The sequence below is a fragment of the Leucoraja erinacea genome, chromosome 2, assembly GCF_028641065.1.
Source record: "Leucoraja erinacea ecotype New England chromosome 2, Leri_hhj_1, whole genome shotgun sequence".
NCBI classification, from domain to species: Eukaryota; Metazoa; Chordata; class Chondrichthyes; order Rajiformes; family Rajidae; genus Leucoraja; species Leucoraja erinaceus.
Window position 1 is genome coordinate 21,239,194 of NC_073378.1, and position 22,068 is coordinate 21,261,261.

A 22,068-nucleotide genomic window follows, 5' to 3' on the forward strand; every position below is an offset into this window, starting at 1 on the left:
ATACTAATTTAAATTGTATCTCAAAAGGTTGTAAGGACTTAGAAACAATCTAAGAATAAACCATGAAGTTATCTGATGTGACTACAGCAAAATGTTTGGCACATGATATTTAAGGTAATCATTCAGATGTTCTTATTAGTATTTTTGTAGAATACATTTGGGTGAACAACAGTAGCCTAAATCCGAAAAATAAACACAGAAGAATATGAGAAGGACAGACACGATGTCTGGAAGACGTAAGATAAAATCTCAACATGTCAAGAGATGTTTTAAAGAAAGAAGCTGTCCAATATAAACCAACAAATGAGTTTGGAAATTATTGAAACTACAAAGCCAGTTCAATCCCATTGAAAGGATGAAAAATAGATTCAACAAGCCAAAACCAGTTCGGCAGGGTTCTTTGGCTTCAAAAGCCCAACACATCTTATTATATTGTAGATTTAAGGTGACTTTAACATTATTAAATAATTACTTTATAGTGAATTGATAAGTGATCATCACAAGGTCAGGTCTGTATTTTTATTTCTATATTGCACTATTACTACGGACTGACGCTAAACTGCATTTCGTTGTACCCATACTTGTATTTGTGCAATGACATTAAAGTTGAATTGAATTGAATTGAACAAGGTCAAGTTAATTTTTAGATATTCAAATGAACCGTGATTTCACTATAATTTGCATGTCTCGGAAAAAGAACATGGATTATAGTTAAGCATGAATGAAAGCCATTTTGTGTCCAACTGTGTCCTAGAAATTGCAGTGAAATGACAAACCAATTAATTCCCATTAGTCATTTCAGTTGAAAGAAAGGCAACTGTTCATAACCAAACTGCCTTCCACAATGGCAATCAGTATTGTGGAAATTAGCATTTTCATTTTCTTTACCAAAAGATGGTTTGCAACAGTTGTATTTCTCTGCCTAAGAGACAAAGACACCACTAGGAATAATTATGTTATGATTCGAAGAGTCAACAAAGTTTTCATGAAAGAAAAATGATTTCCAAATTATTTTGATACTGGGTAGACATCGGCCATAAATTATGTGGATTTTCAAAATGCATTTGATACGATAATTCATGAAAGGTTATTAGTCAAGATTAGTCAAGTTTTACAGTTTGGGGTAATATGTTATAGTAGAATAATGATTGGTTAATAACAGAAAACAAATAGAAACTGCTTGATTTCAGGATTGGAAGGCATAAAAACATAATGTCACAAGATTTACTGTTGAATCTCATTGAAATTGGGAAAGATTAAAAACATCCGGTTTGGAAGAAAGAATTAATAAGCAGAGTAACTTTCAAAAGGTGTGCAACTTCTAAAAGTTGGTAATTGTGGCATTAGGAATTTTGTCTATAATTTATTGATCTGCTGCTTTACTGCTCTCCCAGACCCTAGACTATAACTTCTATAGAGTGATATTGAGTGGAAACAGGCCCTTCAGCCCAACCTGCCCACACTGGACAACAGTGTCCCAGCTATCCCAGCTACACTAGTCCCACTTGTCTGTGCTTGGTCTATGTCCTTTCCATTTCCAAGCTTTCCTCTCCTTTTTGATTCCCCTTTCTTTACCCCTCCTAAAATCTTCCATTGTCAACATGTCCTCTGTCATTTAACATCCCCCCCAACCCCACCTCCATATATCTACCTCCCTCTGCCTTTGGATATTCAGTCCTTCAGACCCCTCACAACTTCACAACATTTTATTTAACATACCTCCTCACCTGTTGCTCTCTCTAACTTAACTAACACAATGATAATACTCCAACTTCTCTCTGTGCCTTTTTAATATCCTCCAAAGGCACTGTGAACATTCATAGTCACTTCATCCTCTCAGGGGTCTTCTCATGGCAGTGGTCTTCCCTTGTGCCTTCTACTTCCACACCTCCAATTCTCACCAGCATTATTGCATGCATATCGTTGATAGCAAAAGTATATCCTGCATCCATCCATGTTTGATCACATTTACATTCAATCGAACATTCATCAACTTAGCATAAATGTTGATAGTATCCATGTCTCTGCCCTATTCTGCCTTCAAATTTATTCGGATTTCCATCATCTCTCTTTGGTTTGTCAATGTTTCAACACTTCTTTGTAAAATGGTCATTTATTCCACACCTTCTGCACAGTTTACCCCTGTCAGGGTAACATGAATCCTTGGCAAACTGTCCAAAATTCCCACATCTAAAAACTCTTCAGCTTTGGAATGATCATTAACATGTCCATGTCCCTTGTGAGTGCAAATAGACATTATCTTGTTAACTTGGCTTCCACCATCAAATCTACTGGTCTGAGACTGAGTTTCTATGGCTTCAAATCAACAGGGAATTTTCAATGTTTCCCTTAATGTTAGCATGTCGCCTTTCTCCAACAACTTGCATCTTAAACCATTTGATTTGCAATTTTGTACAATCTGATCCCTGATTTTATTCAGCTCCATAATTGCAGCCCTCAGAAATTTGACTCGTGACAAACTCGTGACAAACTGAGCAATGTTTTCCCCCTTTCTCTGTGTCAATTGCCGGGAATACATATCGTTGAAATGTAGGATTTGTTTCCACCACAATATGCTTCTTTTCCATCCAATTCACCCCATCCAATTCACCCCATCCAATGGTGACCTTTCGATTCAAAAACGCTGGACAGGTCAATCAGCATATATGAATGTAGAAACAGTTAAAGTTTAAGCCTAGGACCTTTTGTTAGAACTGGGAAAGAGAGAAACACATGTCAGTTTTGATTTTTGTTATGGAGTCATGTATTTATATAGCATGGAAATAGATCCATGAGCCCATCCACACTGTGCCAACCATCTAGTGAGGAGTCAAGAGTTGTTCCTATTTACTTGCTTAACTTAGAACAAACTTTTCACAGTATCTCTGTACACGTGACGATAATAATAAACCAACCAAACGAAACTGAGCTCACTAAACTAATATTGGGAGAACGTTGAATAATATTGGCCAGGACACTGATGTTGACTGCCAAGTACTTCTTTACGTTAGAACACAAAAGGCAAACAAATAATCTCATACAATGCTGACCATTATTTTCAGATGATTGTAATCTAATGGCAAGAATTAATATTTCAATTGGTCAGACCTGGGTCAGACTCCTATTTACTATACATCAGGAAAGATATTGATCTTGGAAAATTTACTGCATTAATTCATCATAATCATATCAGGATTTAAAGAAATAAGTTGTGAAGTCATATTTTCTAAACGTGGTTTTCATTCATGTGAGTTTATAAAGGTTGAGAGGTGACATAATGGAATAAAGATGAGAAACTATTTATTATGGTGAAAGAATGCATAACATAAAATTAGAGCAATGAAATGAAGGAATAAAATTGAGGTATAAGTTTCACACATTAACAGAAATATGAAATTTCAACTCGAAGGCAAAACAGCTCTTGGACTAAATAGTCTATCCGTGATCTTATTTTACTTTAATACAGAATTAAGAGTCAAGAGTCACATGCACAAAATATAAATGGAACAATCACATTGTCATTTGTTGTAATTTTTAAGGGCCCATGATAGTGCAAAAAAAGTATGCAAAGCAACCATGGTAGGGCAATGTCTGCAGTGGTTCAGTGCTGAAATGATGTTGCAGTTAGTGTTGTGCAGGTTGGTTCAAGAACCTGATGTTGACAAGGAGAAGCTGCTCTGGATTGTGAAGTTAGCATTCTCAGGTGCCTGTATCTTCTTCCTGATGGTATCAGTGTGAACACAGCATGGCCATGGCCACAGCATGGTCCATGATGATATTAGCTGCATTCTTGATGCAGTGTTTCCAGAAAGCTCAGAGGTCAGAGAGGGTGCAGAGAAGGTGATACAAATAAAATTAATGTAAATATGACATTTGAGGAGGGAAATCAAAGCATAAAAGACGGTTGATGTCACGCTGGCAGTTGGAAATTAAAAGATCTAAAGAGGGTAGAAGGACATCCGGGTAAGTCCAAGAGGAAGGGGACCGGTGGAGATGGGAGAAGGGTTCATCACTGGGTGAGGTGAGGACTCCTCCCCAGAGAAAAAGGCACGGAGGCAGAGGCGACGGATGAAGACCTCCACATCATGGAGGACTCAGAACACATTGGGGTGGGGGGGGGAGGGGAACAAAGGTGAGGTCTCTGCTGAAGACAGACCATTCCAAATTGGAAAAGGGGAGTTCATGGGGGATGGTGAAGACACGACTATGGTGGAGGTTGGGGTCAGAGGGGGCAGGTGACGGAGGTTGAGGCGAGGTGTAGAGGGGGGATGAGGGTTCAGAGAGGAGGCGGGCCTGAGGACTAGTGTATGGGTGGGGGATAAACTGGTTAAAAGAGATGGAAGGGGAAGACTCAGTGGAATCAATACGGAGGTTCCTTGTAGGCGGGGAGGGGAAGGGAAACAGAAACAGAAACAGTAGGACCCAGGAGAGTCAGACCCCGTGGTGCAGGACTTTGCATCATGAAGGCTGTGGGCCTGTTGCTGACCTGGAGCTTAAGTAAGGCACGGCCCATGCCTGCTGGTGGGCGGTGGAGAGGTGAGGGTCGGCGGAGTCGCTGGTGGAGGCCCGCGGGGGACTGGACCAAAGGTACAGGTCAGTGGACAGAGTGTCAGTGGCCCCGGGGAGGCGGTGGGAATCAGTGCGATTTGGTGGTGGCGGCAGTTTTGGTGGTTCCGGCCTGGGATTGACCGGGAAGGCAATGAGGGTGGGAGAGGTGGTGGATGTTGGTCTTCAGCTTCTGAGACATGAATCCACAGTGTGCATGGTGTGCGACTGTTCCTGTGCTGTATGACTCTATGACAAATAGTTTGGGTTGCACCCAGCATCCTTTTATACAGTAGTACTGCTCTGTCTCCGACCGGAAGGCATTTTTTTGTTTTTCATTGAGTCTGTCCAAAGCAAGCGCTGACTGTATCTCAAAATTACTGAAAGCTTCTTTCCGGCGGCTGGTTACAACAAGCACCTCAGGACTGCCAATCACCAGGTAATTTCGTTTGTCTCGCTCTTCAAGGGAGATGCTAAAACTCTCTACCATCTGGACCAAAGGTACAGGTCAACGTATTTCCTCCACACCCTGGCCCCTTCTCCAGAACCTCGTGAATATTTCCTCATCATCCATTTCTATCTTGGTGATAATAGAACATGCCACCACCATATCTGGGAGTGCGGTTCAAATTCCAATCCCATGCTGCATATAAAGGTTTTCCTCGTCTCAGTATTAATGCACTTTCCCTTTTTTTATTCCCAACATTTCTCACTCATGACCAGCTATCCACCATCCAAAGACTTTATCCTTTTATACATTTCTGTCAAAGCTCCCCCTCAGCCGTCGTTTATCCAAACGAAATGGTCTCAACCTCACTAAATATCCTTGTAACTCATTATTTTATCACTTATAGAAACATAGAAAATAGGTGCAGGAGTAGGCCATTCGGCCCTTCGAGCCTGCACCGCCATTCAATATGATCATGGCTGATCATCCAACTTAGTATCCTTATAAATGCATTATTCTAAGAACATAGATCTCTGGACCTTCTCCAGAGACTCTGTATTTCTCCTGTAATGAAGCAACCAGAATTGGACACAATACTCCAGCCGAGGTTGGGGCCCATGTTTAATTTAATTTTAATTAATTCAATTTAATTGTCATTTGGACCCCTTGAGGTCCAAACGAAATGCCGTTTCTGCAGCCATACATTACAAACAAAAAGGTTTGTCATGACTTCCCTGCTTTTATATGAGATACCTCTTCATACAAAGCTCAGAACTGCTACTTTCATTGAACCCTACTCATCAACTCCTTTCACAGCACCGGGCACGCGCAGGGCACGGACACGCGCACGCTCTCTCTCGCTCGCTCCTGTCCGGGGGCGGAGTTGCAAGCATTGGTTGCAAGGGAAGCAGAGGCAAGTGTGTGTGTGAGAGGGAGAGAGGTAGACACACACACACACACACACACACACAGGGAGGGCGAGAGAGAGAGTGGCGCATCTTCGCTCTACAGCTTTCAGCGTGATGAATCCACAGTGTGCACGGTGTGGGAAAATTGTTTATATCCCACGGAAAAAGTGAACTGCTTGGATAAGGTAATGTGCATTCCATGTCACCCACCGCCAGTGTTAAAGGTTGCTTCAATCTCCACTTGTCTCCCGAGTTAAATGGGAAACGAAACGGGAATGAGCGCGCGTGTGGTTGCGGGGAAATGCGAGGCGATGCTGGTTTGCGAGAGGGTTGAGATCTTGACCGATCAGAGCTTTAAAATGGGGGGGCAGTGTGTCTCCGAACTGGGCGAAAAGTGTCGATGTCAAGGGTTGACTGACATTCCCGAATGGATCTAATGTACTTGTTCGATATGTGACGCATTGCTGAATGGTGCGAAGCGTTTGACTGTAGAACGATGGTACTAAGCAACCTGTCAGTGAAGGTTGTTGTACCTGAAGCGATCTGGTTCAGTGCTGCATTTAACAATATACATTCAACATACTTGAAGACTCAGTTGTGAATATTGGGTGCTATTTTTTTTTTTTAGCATTCTGCGTTTACAAATCAATGATCCACTGTTTGACGCAGAATATATTGTAGAGAGGTGCGTGGTATAGCGCACATTAATTTTCTTTCCAGCAGTACTGCTATTTATCCTTTCATATTGGGCTAAGGTTTTTTTTGTCGGAATGACATGCATGGAATGATTAACGTATTTTTTCCGTGGGATTTTTTTTCACGTTGGCTCAAGTATTATGCAAAGCAGAAGATGATTTTTTTTTGTCTCTCTTTTCAGTATTGGCACAGGGCATGTTTCCACTGTGAGATCTGCAGAATGACCCTAAATATGAAAACGTACAAAGGATATGAAAAGAAACCTTATTGTAATGCGTGAGTAAATGTTCATTTATTTTTGATGTGTGGATAATAGCAAGCCTCACTGAAGCGGCCCAACAAAAAGATCAGTGTTGTGTTTTGCTCTCATTCCAATCCATACCCTACAAACAAGTTCAGTGAGCCTGAGGTGCGGCAGCACTTCATAAAATGTGTATCTTTACTTCTTTCTCTTACTTGAAAACAATGTTGCCTTATTGTGAGGTAAGGTAACCCCCCCTTCCCGCATTATGGTTTGATTAGGAAAAGTAATTAGAAAAGTTATACAAAATACTTTTGCTTAATGCTTGATTGTTTTGTTAGTTCAAACCAGAGTTTTCTAAAAATATTTAGCGTTTTCAAAACGGAACTAATAAATGAAGACAAAAGAGACTGCAGATGCAAGTTTCCAGCCTAAAGAAACTCGGAGGTCAAGCAGTATCAGTGGAGGCAAAAGGAGGGAAGATTGCTAATATATAGCAGATGGAGAAGGGAGGTGGGTGGGATAAAGTGTGGCAAGGTGGAGCCAGATTGTAGGGGAAGATGGGCAGATGGAGACGAGTGCAAGGAGGAGTGGATGGGGAAAATGAACAAAGGGAGACCAAATTATAAAAGGACTGGCCAAACTAGATGCAGGGAAAATGTTCCCAATGTTGGGGGAGTCCAGAACCAGGGGCCACAGTCTAAGAATAAAGGTGTAGCCATTTAAAAGTGAGATGAGAAAAAACGTTTTCACCCAGATAATTGTGAATTTGGTGAGTTCTCTGCCACAGAAGGTAGTAGAGGCCGATTCACTGGATGAATTAAAAAGAGAGTTAGATAGAGCTCTAGGGGCTCCAAGGGGTATGGGGTGAAGGCAGGCACGGGTTACTTACTGATTGTGGATGATCAGCCATGATCACAATGAATGGCGGTGCTGGCGCGAAGGGCCAAATGGCCTCCTCCTGCACCTATTTTCTATGTTTCTATGAGAAGAAAACTAGGTGGAGATTTGACTGTGTGTGGTAGGAAAACACTGAGGATGGGGATTACCTGAAAATGGAAAATACAATGTTAATACCATTTGTTTATGAACTACCCAAGTGGTATACAGGCCTCCACTTCCACTGTGTTATGGTCTATCTGTGGCAACGGGGAATGCCAAGGACAGGCAAGTCTGTGTGGGAGTGGGAAAGAGAGAGTTAAAGGGACATGCAGCTGTAAGCTCGACATAGCCATTGCCGACAAAGCACATCTGCTCTGTAAAATGGTTGGAGAGTTTTATGCTTGGTTTCATCAATGTAAAAGATGCCATGATCACATTGAATGGTGGTGCTGGCTCGAAGGGCTGAATGGCCCACTCCTGCACCTATTGTCTATTGTCCATGCCATGTCATGAGCACTGACTGCGGTAGACTAGGATGGAAGAGGTGTAGGTGAACCTTTGCCTCATATGGAAGTGCTGTTTAAGACCCTGGGGGGGGGGGGGGGGGGGGGGGGGGGGGGGTTGCAGATGGGGTGAGGTGGAGGTTGAGCGCAGAGCAGGAGATGGAGGAAATACATGTGACAGGGGTTCCAAAAGCAATGAAATGGGGAAAGCCACATTTATGGGTGAAGGAGAGCATTTCAGAAGCCCTGGAGTACAGAGCGTCATGTTGTAAACATAAAACTCGATGTGACATTTTTTGGACTTATATCATCAAAATCAAATCTTGTTTCTGATTAGCTGAAGAAGGTACAAATTACACTTTGTATGGTCCAGCATGAGAACTTGAGGCATTTCTGGATACTAGTAGAGATTTATGTTCTGATACATCATTTAAATATTCTCTGCTGGGGAGAGCATGTTAAATTAGTGCATCTGAAATTCAGCTTGCTTATCCTGCCCTGTAAATTATGCCAGGAACAGTTATTGGGCTGTTTTCCCACATTTCATTTGAGGGCTTCAAAAGTATTTTGAGATCACGATTATGGCTGTTGTGGTAAGTTTTCCTCTGATGACTAGTCCTTGCACAGTCAGAGCAAGGCAAAAAAATCCATAGGATTAGTTCAATATGGGATTCTTGAGTCTGACAATCAGTATCAAAAAGGCACTTTAATCTGACTGTGTTGGTAGTTTATTCACAGATTATGTACAATACATACTAAACTGTTTGTACATCGATGATCGATTTATTATTACACAAAAGCACTGTATTTCAGTATCATCAATTTGTTTAGCGTTCACCTTGTTCAGCTGGGTAAGAAGGTAGCATTGTGGTTGAGTTAATAGACTATTATCCAGAGGTCTACATTATTGATTTGAAGGCAAGAGTTCAAATTCCACCACGGTAATTTGGGAATTTTAATAAAACACTCGTATCAACAATGGTGACCTTGAACCTGCTGAATTGCCCTCACATCACTGCTTCAGTAATACTCTTTAGGGGAGAAATTATGTTGTCCTTACTTGCTTTTTGCTATGTGTAATTCCCGATCTATCAATATGATTGTCTCAGAATTGCCCTTGCTCAGTTCAGGGGACAATTAGGGATGGACACTAAATGCCAACCATGCCAAATAAATTCCTTGGGTTTTGGAAAATGCATACTTTGCCCATTTTGTTTTACTTGTGGGATGCTTGGTGTGCATTAGTTAACCTGATCTATTCAATGCAAACTCATGAGTGTTGATGGCCAAGTGCGATTGACCATTTCTCTCTTACCTCGCGATGGAGCAGTCAAAGATCCTATAGCGGAGCAGAGCTGTAGGGTCTTTGCTGCAGAATGGAAATATATAAGAGTTGTAATACAAGAAGGGTTCTGGTTGAGCAACAATTTATGTCTTGAAGCAATATTTAGCTATCTGGATAGCTTCCTGCAGCTCTTCCACAATGATGCCGTCAAAAAGGAATAGCCTTGCAGCAAACTGCAAAGCTGTAAGGCAGCAATTTATTGAGCGGAGTTGCACCTGAAGTGTCCCTTCAGAATACTAACAATGTAGTCTATCAAATTGGATGTAACTAGACTTTATCTTGCACTGAACATTATTGCTTTTATAATATATCTGTGCACTGTGATTGGCTCGATGGTAATCATGTTCATTCCCTCTACGGTTTTTTTGATAGGTAGATGTTTGGATACGGGCCAGAGATGAAAAGACAAAAGGATAGACACGTTGCGAATTGTGAAGCTTGGGGAAAAAATGGAGGTGGAAGGGGATGGGGAGGAGAGAAATAGTTGCAAATCCAGGTTGGGCACAAGGGAGAGTCTGGAGGGTTTGGAGAAAGAAAAGAGAGCAGGTAGTGGGGGAAGAAGCCATCTAGCAGTTTGCCTTAATTGAAGAGATATTGGGTAATAAGAATAAGTAATGATTTGTCCACGCACTTATCTAGAAGTCTCTTAATTACTGCTATCGTATCTGTCTCACCCACCATTGCTGACAGTGCTTTCCAGGCAATTACTAAAAAAAACCCTACACAAAAAAAACCTACAAATCTATCTATCTATCTATCTATCTATCTATCTATCTATCTATCTATCTATCTATCTATCTATCTATCTATCTATCTATCTATCTATCTATCTATCTATCCTGTCTATCTATCTATCTATCCTGGCTGTTTTAGTTTCCACCTGACTTGTGGCTGCCAGCTTTTGATTTGTTGATACGCCAACACCCGACCCAGAAACGCCCTGATTGTTTCCATTTTGGTAGAGATTTCACTTTTCATTCCAAGTATCCACTCCTCATTAAATTTTGTCGTGTTTATGTACACTTTTTTAATCAAATCCTTCTCCCCCCCCCCCCACTCACTCATTTTGTCGCCTCCTGCTGGCCAGCGACCATAATGGCGGCTGGCGCCCGCATCTCGCCTCAAAGACGCCATTTAAAAACAGCCGCACTGCTGATTCCTGAGCCGCTTGAGTTGGAGGACCACGTCTCCCGTGGGGGCTACGGGTAGGGAACAGCTGCGTTGGGGGAGCAGACCCAACGGGTCTGCACTTGGTCTAGTATACTTTTAAAACTCTGTGTGTGTGTGTGTATGACATTTTGCCTGTGAAACATATCACCTCGAAAACCAGACGCCGAAACGGGAAAATGTTTTCATATTTCAGTAGAGATTTTCCTTGTGATTTTAGAAATCTATACATTGGGTACATTATTTTCCCGACTTTTTTATTAAAATTATTGACCAATCGGATCTTTTTTTAAATCTGCCCAGCTGCTGACGTTACAATAACAGTGAAATAACAGCAAAATGTTTACATCTTCTGGTAGAAATGTTCCTTATGATTTAAAAAATGCAATCCTCTATAAATTTGGTCCATAATTTCCCGAGATATTTAATAAAATTTACCACCAAACTGACATTTAAAAATATTAAGGTTGCCCAGCTGCTGACCTCACAATGCCTTACTTCAGTCCCCCCCCCCCCCCCCCCGCGTCGCTCTCTCAGTTTTCCACGAGGTACGTTAGCCCACCCACCCCCCCCCCCCCCCCCCCCCCCCCCCCCCCGTTCTTCAAAAGGTGCAGAAAGATCGGGAAAGTTCTGCAGCAAAGACCCTACAACTCTGCTCCTCTATAGGATCTTTGACTGCTCCATCGCGAGGTAAGAGGCAACCACGTGCTGAAGCTTCTCTGCGCTGCCCATGCAGCTATGTGAAGCCCCCTCCCCCCCCGGCCCGGCGCGGCTCTATCACGCTGGTGGGTGAGCTTCTCTTTGCGTTAATGCTGACCATCAAATTCCGCTCTGTACTAATACAATTTTCCAGCACAGTGCTGGTTCCAGTTAGTTACAATATTTTAGGTAAAAAAATTGTTAATACAGCCCCAGGAAAAACATGTTTTTTCTGGCTGGAAGTTTGAAAATCTTTGCGTAATTTGAAGGGAGTCCTAAGCAAGTGGCTCGTGTGTACACCTACTGATGGGGCTGTTGGGCAGAGATGCCTTTGACCAGATATATTGACGGACAATTACAAAAGGTCAAGGAGTTTCAAGAGTTTTGTACTTGTGTGCGTAACCCAGTTACACACATAAGTGACCAATTTACACAAGAGACTGCAGATGTTGGCATCTTGAGGAACAAATAATTTGCTGCATGAGCTCAGTGAGTCAAGCAGGATCTGTGCGGGTGAATTCATAGTTGACATATTGCGAAAAGCCTTGTTTTCACTCAAAATATTGGCAATTTCTCCCTGTCCCACCACACTGGTGCTGCTCGGTCTGCTGAGTTTCTCTAGCAGATTGCTTGTTCCTTTAAGTTGTACACCTAATAAGTGGTTACTTATGGTGGAAACATTCAGGAAGTTCCAAACAATTACATTACAATTTATTTTTGAACATATAAATTCTTAGATTCCTGAATAGAAATCAAATACATTATGATTTTTATAACACTTGGATTTTTTTTTTTAGATTTTAGGGAATTCTCGTCTTTTTTTACCATGCCACCTTCACTGGGATTTAGAGGAATACTCTCAGAACATAGTTGTTGCATCCATTCAATTGAAAAGCATTAAGGAATGGAAGTATAAAATAATGTGTTTAATTGACATTTCAACTTGCAGGTCTATTGATGTTGGAGAGAAGGTTAGGGTGATTTTTGCTTTTTTCTGCCAATAGCACATATTTGTGTTTGGCTTGAGTTTTGTCCCTAGCTTTATGCCATTGAATTGGACCAGCATGGAGTGGAAGTCCTTGAATGGAGTTGGCTGCTGTCTAATTGATGTTGTTTGAGATTGGCATGAGTGAAACTGAGAGTTCTTTATGTGAAACTAGTACATTGGCACAGCTGCACTGCCTCATTGCTACTTATAATAATACAGTTGGTGAATTAAAACTAACCAATTACATAAATCAAAGAAATTGTGTGAAAATGCATGATGTACAACTATTATTCTCTTATGTGTGCCATTTAGTTTATGGACCAACATATTTTGCATTTTACTTCATAAGTTCAATTGTTAAATATTACTCAAATTGGATATTGTATACATAGTTGGATTTATGACTATTAGTTGCCTCGTTGGCATCCTTCCATCTCTGTGAGACACAGACATGCAGCTATCAATCTTTAGTGAGGCCATAGCTTTCTGTTGATGACTAAGTTGCCTGATTTTATAAAGATAAAGTTTGGCATGTGTGCTATAACTGAAAATATCCTTGGCTATTAATGTTGGATCTACAGTTCTGGGCCTGACTTGCAAAACTGGTGTCAACTATGGACCTGCTGAAACCATTGATCGTCATGGTGATGCATTCCTAAACATAGCCAATGTCACCATTAGCTTCTGTCATCAACAGCAGCTTAGAAACATAGAAAATAGGTGCAGGAGTGGGCTATTCGGCTCTTCGAGCCAGCATCACCATTCAATGTAATCATGGCTGATCATCCACAATCAGTACACCGTTCCTGCCTTCTCCCCATATCCCTTTATTCCGCTTGCCCTAAGAGCTCTATCTAACTCTTTTGAATGCATCCAGTGAATCGGCCTCCACTGCCTTCTGAGGCAGAGAATTCCACAAATTCACAACAATTGTCACAATTGATATTGAATGTTTTTTAAAATCTCATTTACTAACATCCCAAAAACAAAGCATTGGATGCTCTGCGTGCCCGTTGGCTTAGACCACCTAGCAAGATAATATCCTCAGGGATGAAGCCATATTTAATCATGTATACATCCTTGAATTAACACGGCCAATGTTAGCACCAGATCGATTGGCATCTTTGTCTGAAAGGATAGGCACATGGGGGGAATATTTGCGATCCATGAGGCATCAGGAATATTCTGCAGTCATTCAAGGTACAAATAATTGCGTTGTCCTTCTTGGCATCTGTCTGTTGTTCACAGTTCACTATCATACAGCAAAATTCTAAGAACGTAAACAATAATCATTCCATTGTCCTTGGGGTGAGTTATCTGGGACAGTGGACCCAAGGGAGCAAAATATGTTGACCATTTTAGTAGAGTGTATCCACAGATGATGGAATATAATGCAAGCTTCACAACAACTTGACATCAGCAAGGGGGAACGAAGAACAGGGGTGGGAAAAGCTGCTAAATTTGAACTTCTGTCCAGGCAGCTAGGGTAATAATAATAATAATAATAATAACTTTAATAATAGAGCACTTTAAAACAACCACAGTTGCAACAAAGTGCTGAACATGACTGATCATGGACAAGAAATTATTACATAACAATACAAACATTAAACGAAAGAGTAAAAACAATAAAAATTAAAAACATTAAAAGCACTAAAAACAGGAGCAAAGTCTCAAGCAGTGTCAAAAGCCAAGGGATATAAATGTGTTTTAACACTGGATTTGAAGATGGACAGTGAGGGGGCCTGTCTGATGTGCAACGGCAGGGTGTTCCAGAGTGCCGGAGCAGCAACAGAGAAGGCTCTATCCCCTCTGAGCTTCTGCTTAGACCTCGGTACCTCCAGGAGCAGCTGATCAGCTGACCTGAGGCACCGGGCAGGAGCGTATGGGTGGAGCAGTTCAGAGAGGTAAGGCGGGGCAAGCCCATTTAGAGATTTAAAAACAAATAAAATAATTTTAAAATGAACTCGAAAGTGCACCGGGAGCCAGTGGAGGGAGGCCAGAATTGGCGTTATGTGCTCCCTCTTTCGAGTTCCAGTTAAAAGGCTAGCATTGTTAGGACCTGACTGATGATAGGTCTTATTGTCCAGCGCCTTTGATTACAAACAACTGTTGGATAATTCATGTTTTTTTCTTGATTTTATCCATAATCATGGGGAAAATAATCTTGTGATACTTTTGTGATAGACACTGGAATAATAAGCAAGATGTCTGAGGACTTCTAGAATACCTTTCAAGAGAGAGTTAGATAAGGCTCTTAAAGATAGCAGAGTCAGGGGATATGGGGAGAAGGCAGGAACGGGGTACTGATTGGCGATGATCAGCCATGATCACATTGAATGGCAGTGCTGGCTCGAAGGGCCTAATTGCCTACTCCTGCACCTATTGTCTATTATCTAATGCCACCAAATAGGATTTATTGCATTTTCAATTTGGAATTTCACTTTTTTTTCAGTACTTATTCTTTGTGTAATGTTCATTCCTTCTACGCTTTCATTTTCAGTACTGGGGAATGGAACTGAAGCAATGATTTTGTAAATCTGATATCTATTGATCTTCCCTATGAATTATTTGTTGAACATTCAAGATTTTATCTGGCATTTTCTTCTATCTTGCAGTAGAGGTAAAATGCTGGGCGTCTACAACAAATTCAAATAATGTTGGAAATAGTTAGGGATTGGAAATGGTCCGAATACAAGAAAGAAGTTCATGAACTTCATTGCAGGGCATGCACATGCATTCTCAATGCTACATGGGCAACATGTGCATGCATATCCTTAACCTCAAGATGTATATTTTTCTGGACAACACAACGTTGAGCCCCTTTTTGTATACCCTTGGCCTCTTTTGAGATGGGGAAAAGGGAGTTCGATATTGCTGAATTCCTAATGGATATTAAAAGGCTTTCAAGGTCGGTTTAGGTCACATTTAGTGCAAAGCACCATCGTGTAAAGAAATTGGTGTCAGTGACAGGCACAACTACATGGAGGCTCATTAAACAGTTGGTTCCCACTTAAAATACCTGCAAGTATTCATTTTGCATGGCGCTCTCTTTTCCTTACCGTGGCGAGCAGCTTGCGAATGAACACTGCAAATGCCAATTTTAACATGACTTCAGTGAAAAGCTTTCTGCACCAAGAATAAAATACAGATCTTTCTAGAAATGGGTCGGGCAGCGGGTCAGGCAACAGAGTGCGGAACAGAGGTAACATTTCAAGCAATCTTTTAACAGAACTGGACACCTTGCCAATGCCACTGCAGCATTTATTCCAGAAACTTATTGAGGATGTATTCTGGTATGAATTATTCTCTTTTTAAGAGTCACCAGATCAAAGGAAGTGACTGGCCATGAGTGTCCTGCAAGGCATGCTTTTGGAGCGGATGAGAAATGGCAGGAACACACATACCCAGAAACTGGATTTCAGCTTTATTTGAAATATAAAATAAATGCTGTGTTGAATACTAAATTCATCCAGGGGAGCACTGGCAGTTGCAGTTGCTGTGTTTTTACTGTTGTGAATCAAAGGAAGTGAGTTGAAGCATTTATATAATAACATCTTGCCATACTAGCCACATGAATGACTGCCATGAAGATTAGTGAATGCAGTAATGTGACCATGTCCTCGGTGTACATGACCTTGACATCATTCTCCTACTGCCCTATGATCCTTCTCATGGGACTGTCCTTTTGTCATAAGTAGCTCTGATGGACTGAGGCACAGGTTCATTATATAGGGCAGGGATGGCAGCTGTGCATGACTGGGGAAAGTATGTAGTAAGCACGGTGAAAGTCAACAATAAGGAAACAGGCCCTGAAAATGTGGGCAGACACTTGCAGATACCAATGCAATAATGTTCGTCATGAATCTTTAATTCCCATCTCCTAGCCTTCTCCTAGCTACACGCTAGAGTTTAGAAGATTGAGGAGGGATCTTATAGAAACGTACAAAATTCTTAAGGGGTTGGACAGGCTAGATGCAGGAAGATTATTCCCGATGTTGGGGAAGTCCAGAACAAGGGGTCACAGTTTAAGGATAAGAGGGAAGTCTTTTAGGACCGAGATGAGAAAATATTTTTTTTACACAGAGAGTGGTGAATCTGTGGAATTCTCTGCCACAGAAGGTAGTTGAGGCCAGTTCATTGGCTATATTTAAGAGGGAGTTAGATGTGGCCCTTGTGGCTAAAAGTATCAGGGGGTATGGAGAGAAGGCAGGTATGGGATACTGAGTTGGATGATATGTTTCTATGTTTCTAACACTGCACAGTTTGCTTTTTGGTGTACTGAAAGTTATGTGTTTCTATGTGGATTTAGGAGTCTGAAAATTGTGACATCCAGGTTCAGGAACAGCTTTTCCCCCAAAAACTATCAGTCTGTTGAACAATGCAAACTCCAACTAAACCACGAACGGTCTTGGTTGCTCTAGGAACTTAAGCTTCTTTTTGTTTTGCACTACAGTCGGTTTAGTTCACTTTTTGAACTTTTTTTGTTTTTGTTGTTATTATGTTGTCTTCTGGGTACTGCATTTACAAACCTTTTGTGCTGCTGCAAGGAAGAATTTCATTGTGTATGAAGGAACTACAGATGCTTGTTTAAACCGAAGATAGACACAAAATGCTGGAGTAACTCAGCGGGACAGGCCGCATCTTTGGAGAGAAGGAATGGGTGATGTTTCGGGTTGAGACCCTTCTTTGGTCTCGACCCAAAGCGTCACCCATTCCTTCTCTCCAGATATGCTGCCTGTCCCGCTGAGTTACGCCAGCATTTTGTATCTATCTTAGGAAGAATTTCATTGTTCCGTTTCGGTACATATAAAAATGAAACACTCATGACTTGACTCTTGTGCTGAAGTGAATAGTTCCTTGAAGCGTAAGTCCATTTCCACTAGAAATGGCCCCTTTTGGAAATTTGATTGTAGTATGATTTGTACCTTTAAAAAAGGTGCAATGTATCCAGTGGAAGTGGTGGCGGAAGGTTTGTTGGTATCATTTAAAAATAAATTGGATAGGCATATGAATGAGAAGAGAATGGAGGGTTATGGTATGAGTGCAGGCAGGTGGGACTAAGGGAAAAAAGTTGTTCGGCACGGACTTGTAGGGCCGAGATGGCCTGTTTCCGTGCTGTAATTGTTATATGGTTATATGGTTATTCTAATTGCCAGTTATTCTCCCAGATGGAGTATGACCAGTTCCTGCAGGAGGACCTTCTGCAACTTCTCCAGGGACCAGTCATTGTGCCTTCACTATCAGGACGTCCAGCATTGCATTAAATAACCTAAGCACATTGTAATATTTGGGTGATGGTCTATTCTAACTAATCTGTCATTGTCTTACCTTCAAGTGGTATCATATGGTCATTGGGCTCTTTCAGAAGGACATTAAGGCTCATAATATGACTGTGAATCTGGAATTAGAGATAGGCTAGATTGCATAAGGATGACAAATTTTCTTTCATGAAAGCCATTAGTGAATAAGATTGATTTTAAAGCAATCTGATAGCACCAAGGTAGTTTTGATAACCTTTTTACTGATGTTTTCCCACTCACTCAACTCCTATGAGAGCGAGTGGGAATACATCACTATGCCGATCAACTGGCTGGAGTTTTTACGGTCATTTTCAACCTCTCACTTCTGAGGTCCCCACCTGCTTTAAAAGGGCATCAATTATACCAGTGCCCAAGAAGAGTAAGGTGAAGTGCCTCAATGACTATCGACCAGTGGCACTAACGCCGGTGGTGATGAAGTGCTTTGAGAGGTTGATCATGGAACAAATCAACTCCTACCTCGACAAAAACCTGGACCCACTGCAGTTCGCTTACCGCCACAACAGATCAATGGTGGATGTGATCTCGCTGGCCCTCCACTCTGCTCTGGACCACTTGGACAACAAAAAGTCATATGTCACGCTGTTATTCATCGATTACAGCTCGGCATTTAACACAATCATCCCCTCCAAGCTGGTTACCAAACCCGCAGAACTGGGTCTCTGCACATCCCTCTGCAATTGGATCCTCGACTTCCTCATTCACAGACCACAGTCTGTTCGTATTGGTGGAAATGTGTCAGCCTCAATAACAATCATCACGGGAGCACCTCAAGGCTGCGTGCTCAGCCCCCTGCTGTACTCACTCTATACTCATGACTGCGTAGCCGGTCACAGTGCGAACTCCATCATCAAGTTCGCTGACGACACCACTGTTGTGGGACGTATCACTGATGAGGATGAGTCAGAGTATAGAAGAGAGATCGAGCAACTGTCCATGTGGTGCCAACACAATAACCTGGCCCTCAACACAAGCAAACCCAAGGAAATGATTGTGGATTTTGGAAGGAGTAGGAGAGGGACCCACAGCCCCATTTATATCAACGGGTCGATTGTTGAAAGGGTCAAGAGCTTCAAATTCCTGGGCATGCACATCTCTGAAGATCTTTCCTGGTCCGAGAACATTAGTGCAATTATCAAGAAAATTAGTGCCTCTACTTCCTGAGAAGATTACGGAGAGTCGGTTTGTCAAGGAGGACTCTCTCTAACTTCTACAGGTGCACAGTCGAGAGCATGCTGACTGGTTGCATTGTGGCTTGGTTCGGCAACTTGAGCGCCCTGGAGAGGAAAAGACTACAAAAAGTAGTAAACACTGCCCAGTCCATCATCGGCTCTGACCTCCCTTCCATCGAGGGGATTTATCACAGTCGCTGCCTCAAAAAAGGCTGGCAGTATCATCAAAGACCCACACCATCCTGGCCACACACTCATCTCCCTGCTACCTTCAGGTAGAAGGTACAGGAGCCTGAAGACTGCAACAACCAGGTTCAGGAATAGCTACTTCCCCACAGCCATCAGGCTATTAAACCTGGCTCGGACAAAACTCTGATTATTAATAACCCATTATCTGTTATTTGCACTTTATCAGTTTATTTATTCATGTGTGTATATATTTATATTATGGTATATGGACACACTGATCTGTTTTGTAGTAAATGCCTACTATGTTCTGTGTGCTGAAGCAAAGCAAGAATTTCATTGTCCTATACAGGGACACATGACAATAAACTCATTTGAACTTGAACAATTCACAACTGTCTTGGTGTAATGTGAACATACATTCCTGAATTATTGTTGGTGTCGCACAATTACAAGTCTAGTAAGATGATCTCCATTCTTTATTAATAATAATTCTGCTGGATCATTTTTAAAGTTCATGGAAGTTTGTTTTATTGAGCCATTGACTTCACACATGTTTTCATATAAACCTCATTATACTTTGGCCATTTCCAGATATTCCTCTATCCTTACTGTATTATTGGAGTATTGTAGTGCTCATTGACACACACCAGGAACGATGTGGGAGCAATATATAATAATGTAGAAGAGATTCACTATGATGATCAGAATCTTATATTCCAGCACGGTGGAGTTTAGAACTAGAGAGCACAATTTAACGTGCGAAGGAAGAAATTTAAAGGAGATCTGGGAATGGGCAAGTTTATCATCAGACAGCGGTGAATATCTGGAACAAACTTCCCGAAGAGGTGGTAGAAAGAAATACAATTACAATGTTTACAATACATTTGGACACATACTTAAATAGGAAAGACATAAAGATGTGGGCCTAATGCAGGCAAGTGGGATTAGCACAGATAGGCATCACGTTGGCATGAACAAGGTGGACTGAAGTGGTCTGTTTCTGCGGTGTACAATTCTATGATTCCATGATTATTTTTGCCTCCATCACAGTGAGGAGATGCTGGGTGGACTCACTGTGGTGGATGTTAATATGTGCTTATTGTTGTTTTATTGTATTGTATTATATGTATGACTGCTGCAATTTCGTTCAGACTTCGGTCTGAATGACAATAAAAGGCTATCTATCTATCTATCTATCTATCTATCTATCTATTTGATTCTATGTGCCACTTCATTTCAGCAATACTCCTAAGGCTAATAAAAATAATGAAGTTTTGCTTTCTATTTAAATCAAAAACACAGTGGTAGTTGGACCAAGTCAAGGAAGGCACAAGATAGATACCAAATGTTGCAGTACCTCAGGCAGCATCTCTGGAAAGAAGGAATGGGAGACATCTCTTCTTCAGTCTCAACAACTCCTCAAGAAAGAAACATACTGGCTAACTTGTTTTTGGGGACCTTTTATTCCTATTTATACACAGATCTTAGAAACATAGAAACCTAGAAACATAGAAAATAGGTGCAGGAATAGGCCATTTGGCCCTTCGAGCCAGCACCGCTATTCAATATGATCATGGCTGATCATCCAACTCAGTATCCTGTACCTGCCTTCTCTCCATGCCCCCTGATCCCTTTAGCCACAAGGGCCACATCTAACTCCCTCTTAAATATAGCCAATGAACTGGCCTCAACTACCTTCTGCAGCAGAGAGTTCCAGAGATTCACCACTTTCTGTGTGAAAAAAGTTTTCCTCATCTCGGTCCTAAAAGATTTCCCCCTTATCCTTAAACTATGACCCCTTGTTTTGTTAATCTGCTTTCCCACCTGAGATGGGCAGTGACTTTATAGCAGTTTGAAACAGGAGTTTCATTGTCACTCACGATGTCTGGTGAGATCTTTGGTCCATTTTTGAAACTGCTTTGTATTGCTATTACCAGTTGCCCATTACCTGTCCTCAAATTTTGCATGATAAATTTGTGCACCCACCTAAATCTTAGTTATTCATGTCCATGACACACTTTTATTTCCCTTGTATTCATTGTGTTTTGTTGATAATTAACGATTTTCAAGGTGAGTGGAGTAACTATATAATGAGTGTTTAAGAGGGAACTGCAGATGCTGGAGAATAGAAGGTTACACAAAAAAGCTGGAGAAACTCAGCGGGTGCAGCAGCATCTATGGAGCGAAGGAAATAGGCAACGTTTCGGCCCGAAACGTTGCCTATTTCCTTCGCTCCATAGATGCTGCTGCACCCGCTGAGTTTCTCCAACTATATAATGATCTGAACTGAGGAGGCTTCTCTGGATATTTATTTTCCCCAGGTAATTTCCCTATGGTAGTGAAGCACTGAGAATGGGCAAACTAGTGTAGCTGCAGGAAAAGCAAGAAGATTCACTGATATGTTTGGGGTTGCCACAACCTGCGCATAAGAAGGCAGCGTCTTCTGGGTGTTTGTCATGTGGTTGTATCACCATCTGCAATAGGACCTGCCACGAACAGCCAAAGCTCACCCAGTATTGTAATTTGCAGTCATAGGTGCTGTAGCCTATTCAATGTAAATGAATCCCAACCACATACATTGTGGACTTTTGCTGACCTCATCTGGTAGGCAGAGTAGACATTCCACCCATTGTCTTCCAGACGTATGTTCCTTGCCAAATCCAAGTCCATTTCACTTTTGTTGTGAATTAAATTACTCCCAATCCTGTTTATGTTTTGCCAATTAAAAATTGGCAAAACATAATATAGTTTTGTTCCTGTAACTGGAGGAATTGTTTTTCTTAAACTTGTTTGTCAAATTTTAGTGCTGAGTCAAATATCACGTCAAGGTTTTTGACGTGAGGTTTGAGTAGTGGGGTAAGGCTTCCAAGGCTGCCTGCTATCATTTTGATTGAGTCCGAGGGGCCGAGAAGGATGACCTCAGACTTACTCTCTTTTAGTTAGAGGAAGTTCTGGGCCATCCAA

General features: G+C 41.5%; 1 protein-coding gene across 1 annotated transcript in view; it reads left to right on the forward strand.

The window, feature by feature from the left end:
- Positions 1–5,877: 5,877 nt before the first annotated feature.
- The window catches only part of LOC129707575 (nebulette-like), a 302,307-nt gene continuing 286,116 nt past the window's right edge, over positions 5,878–22,068 (forward strand). The window contains 3 exon segments of the mRNA XM_055652726.1: positions 5,878–6,051; positions 6,054–6,086; positions 6,779–6,873. Coding sequence (XP_055508701.1) covers positions 6,016–6,051; positions 6,054–6,086; positions 6,779–6,873 — 164 coding nt within the window. The 5' untranslated portion in view covers positions 5,878–6,015.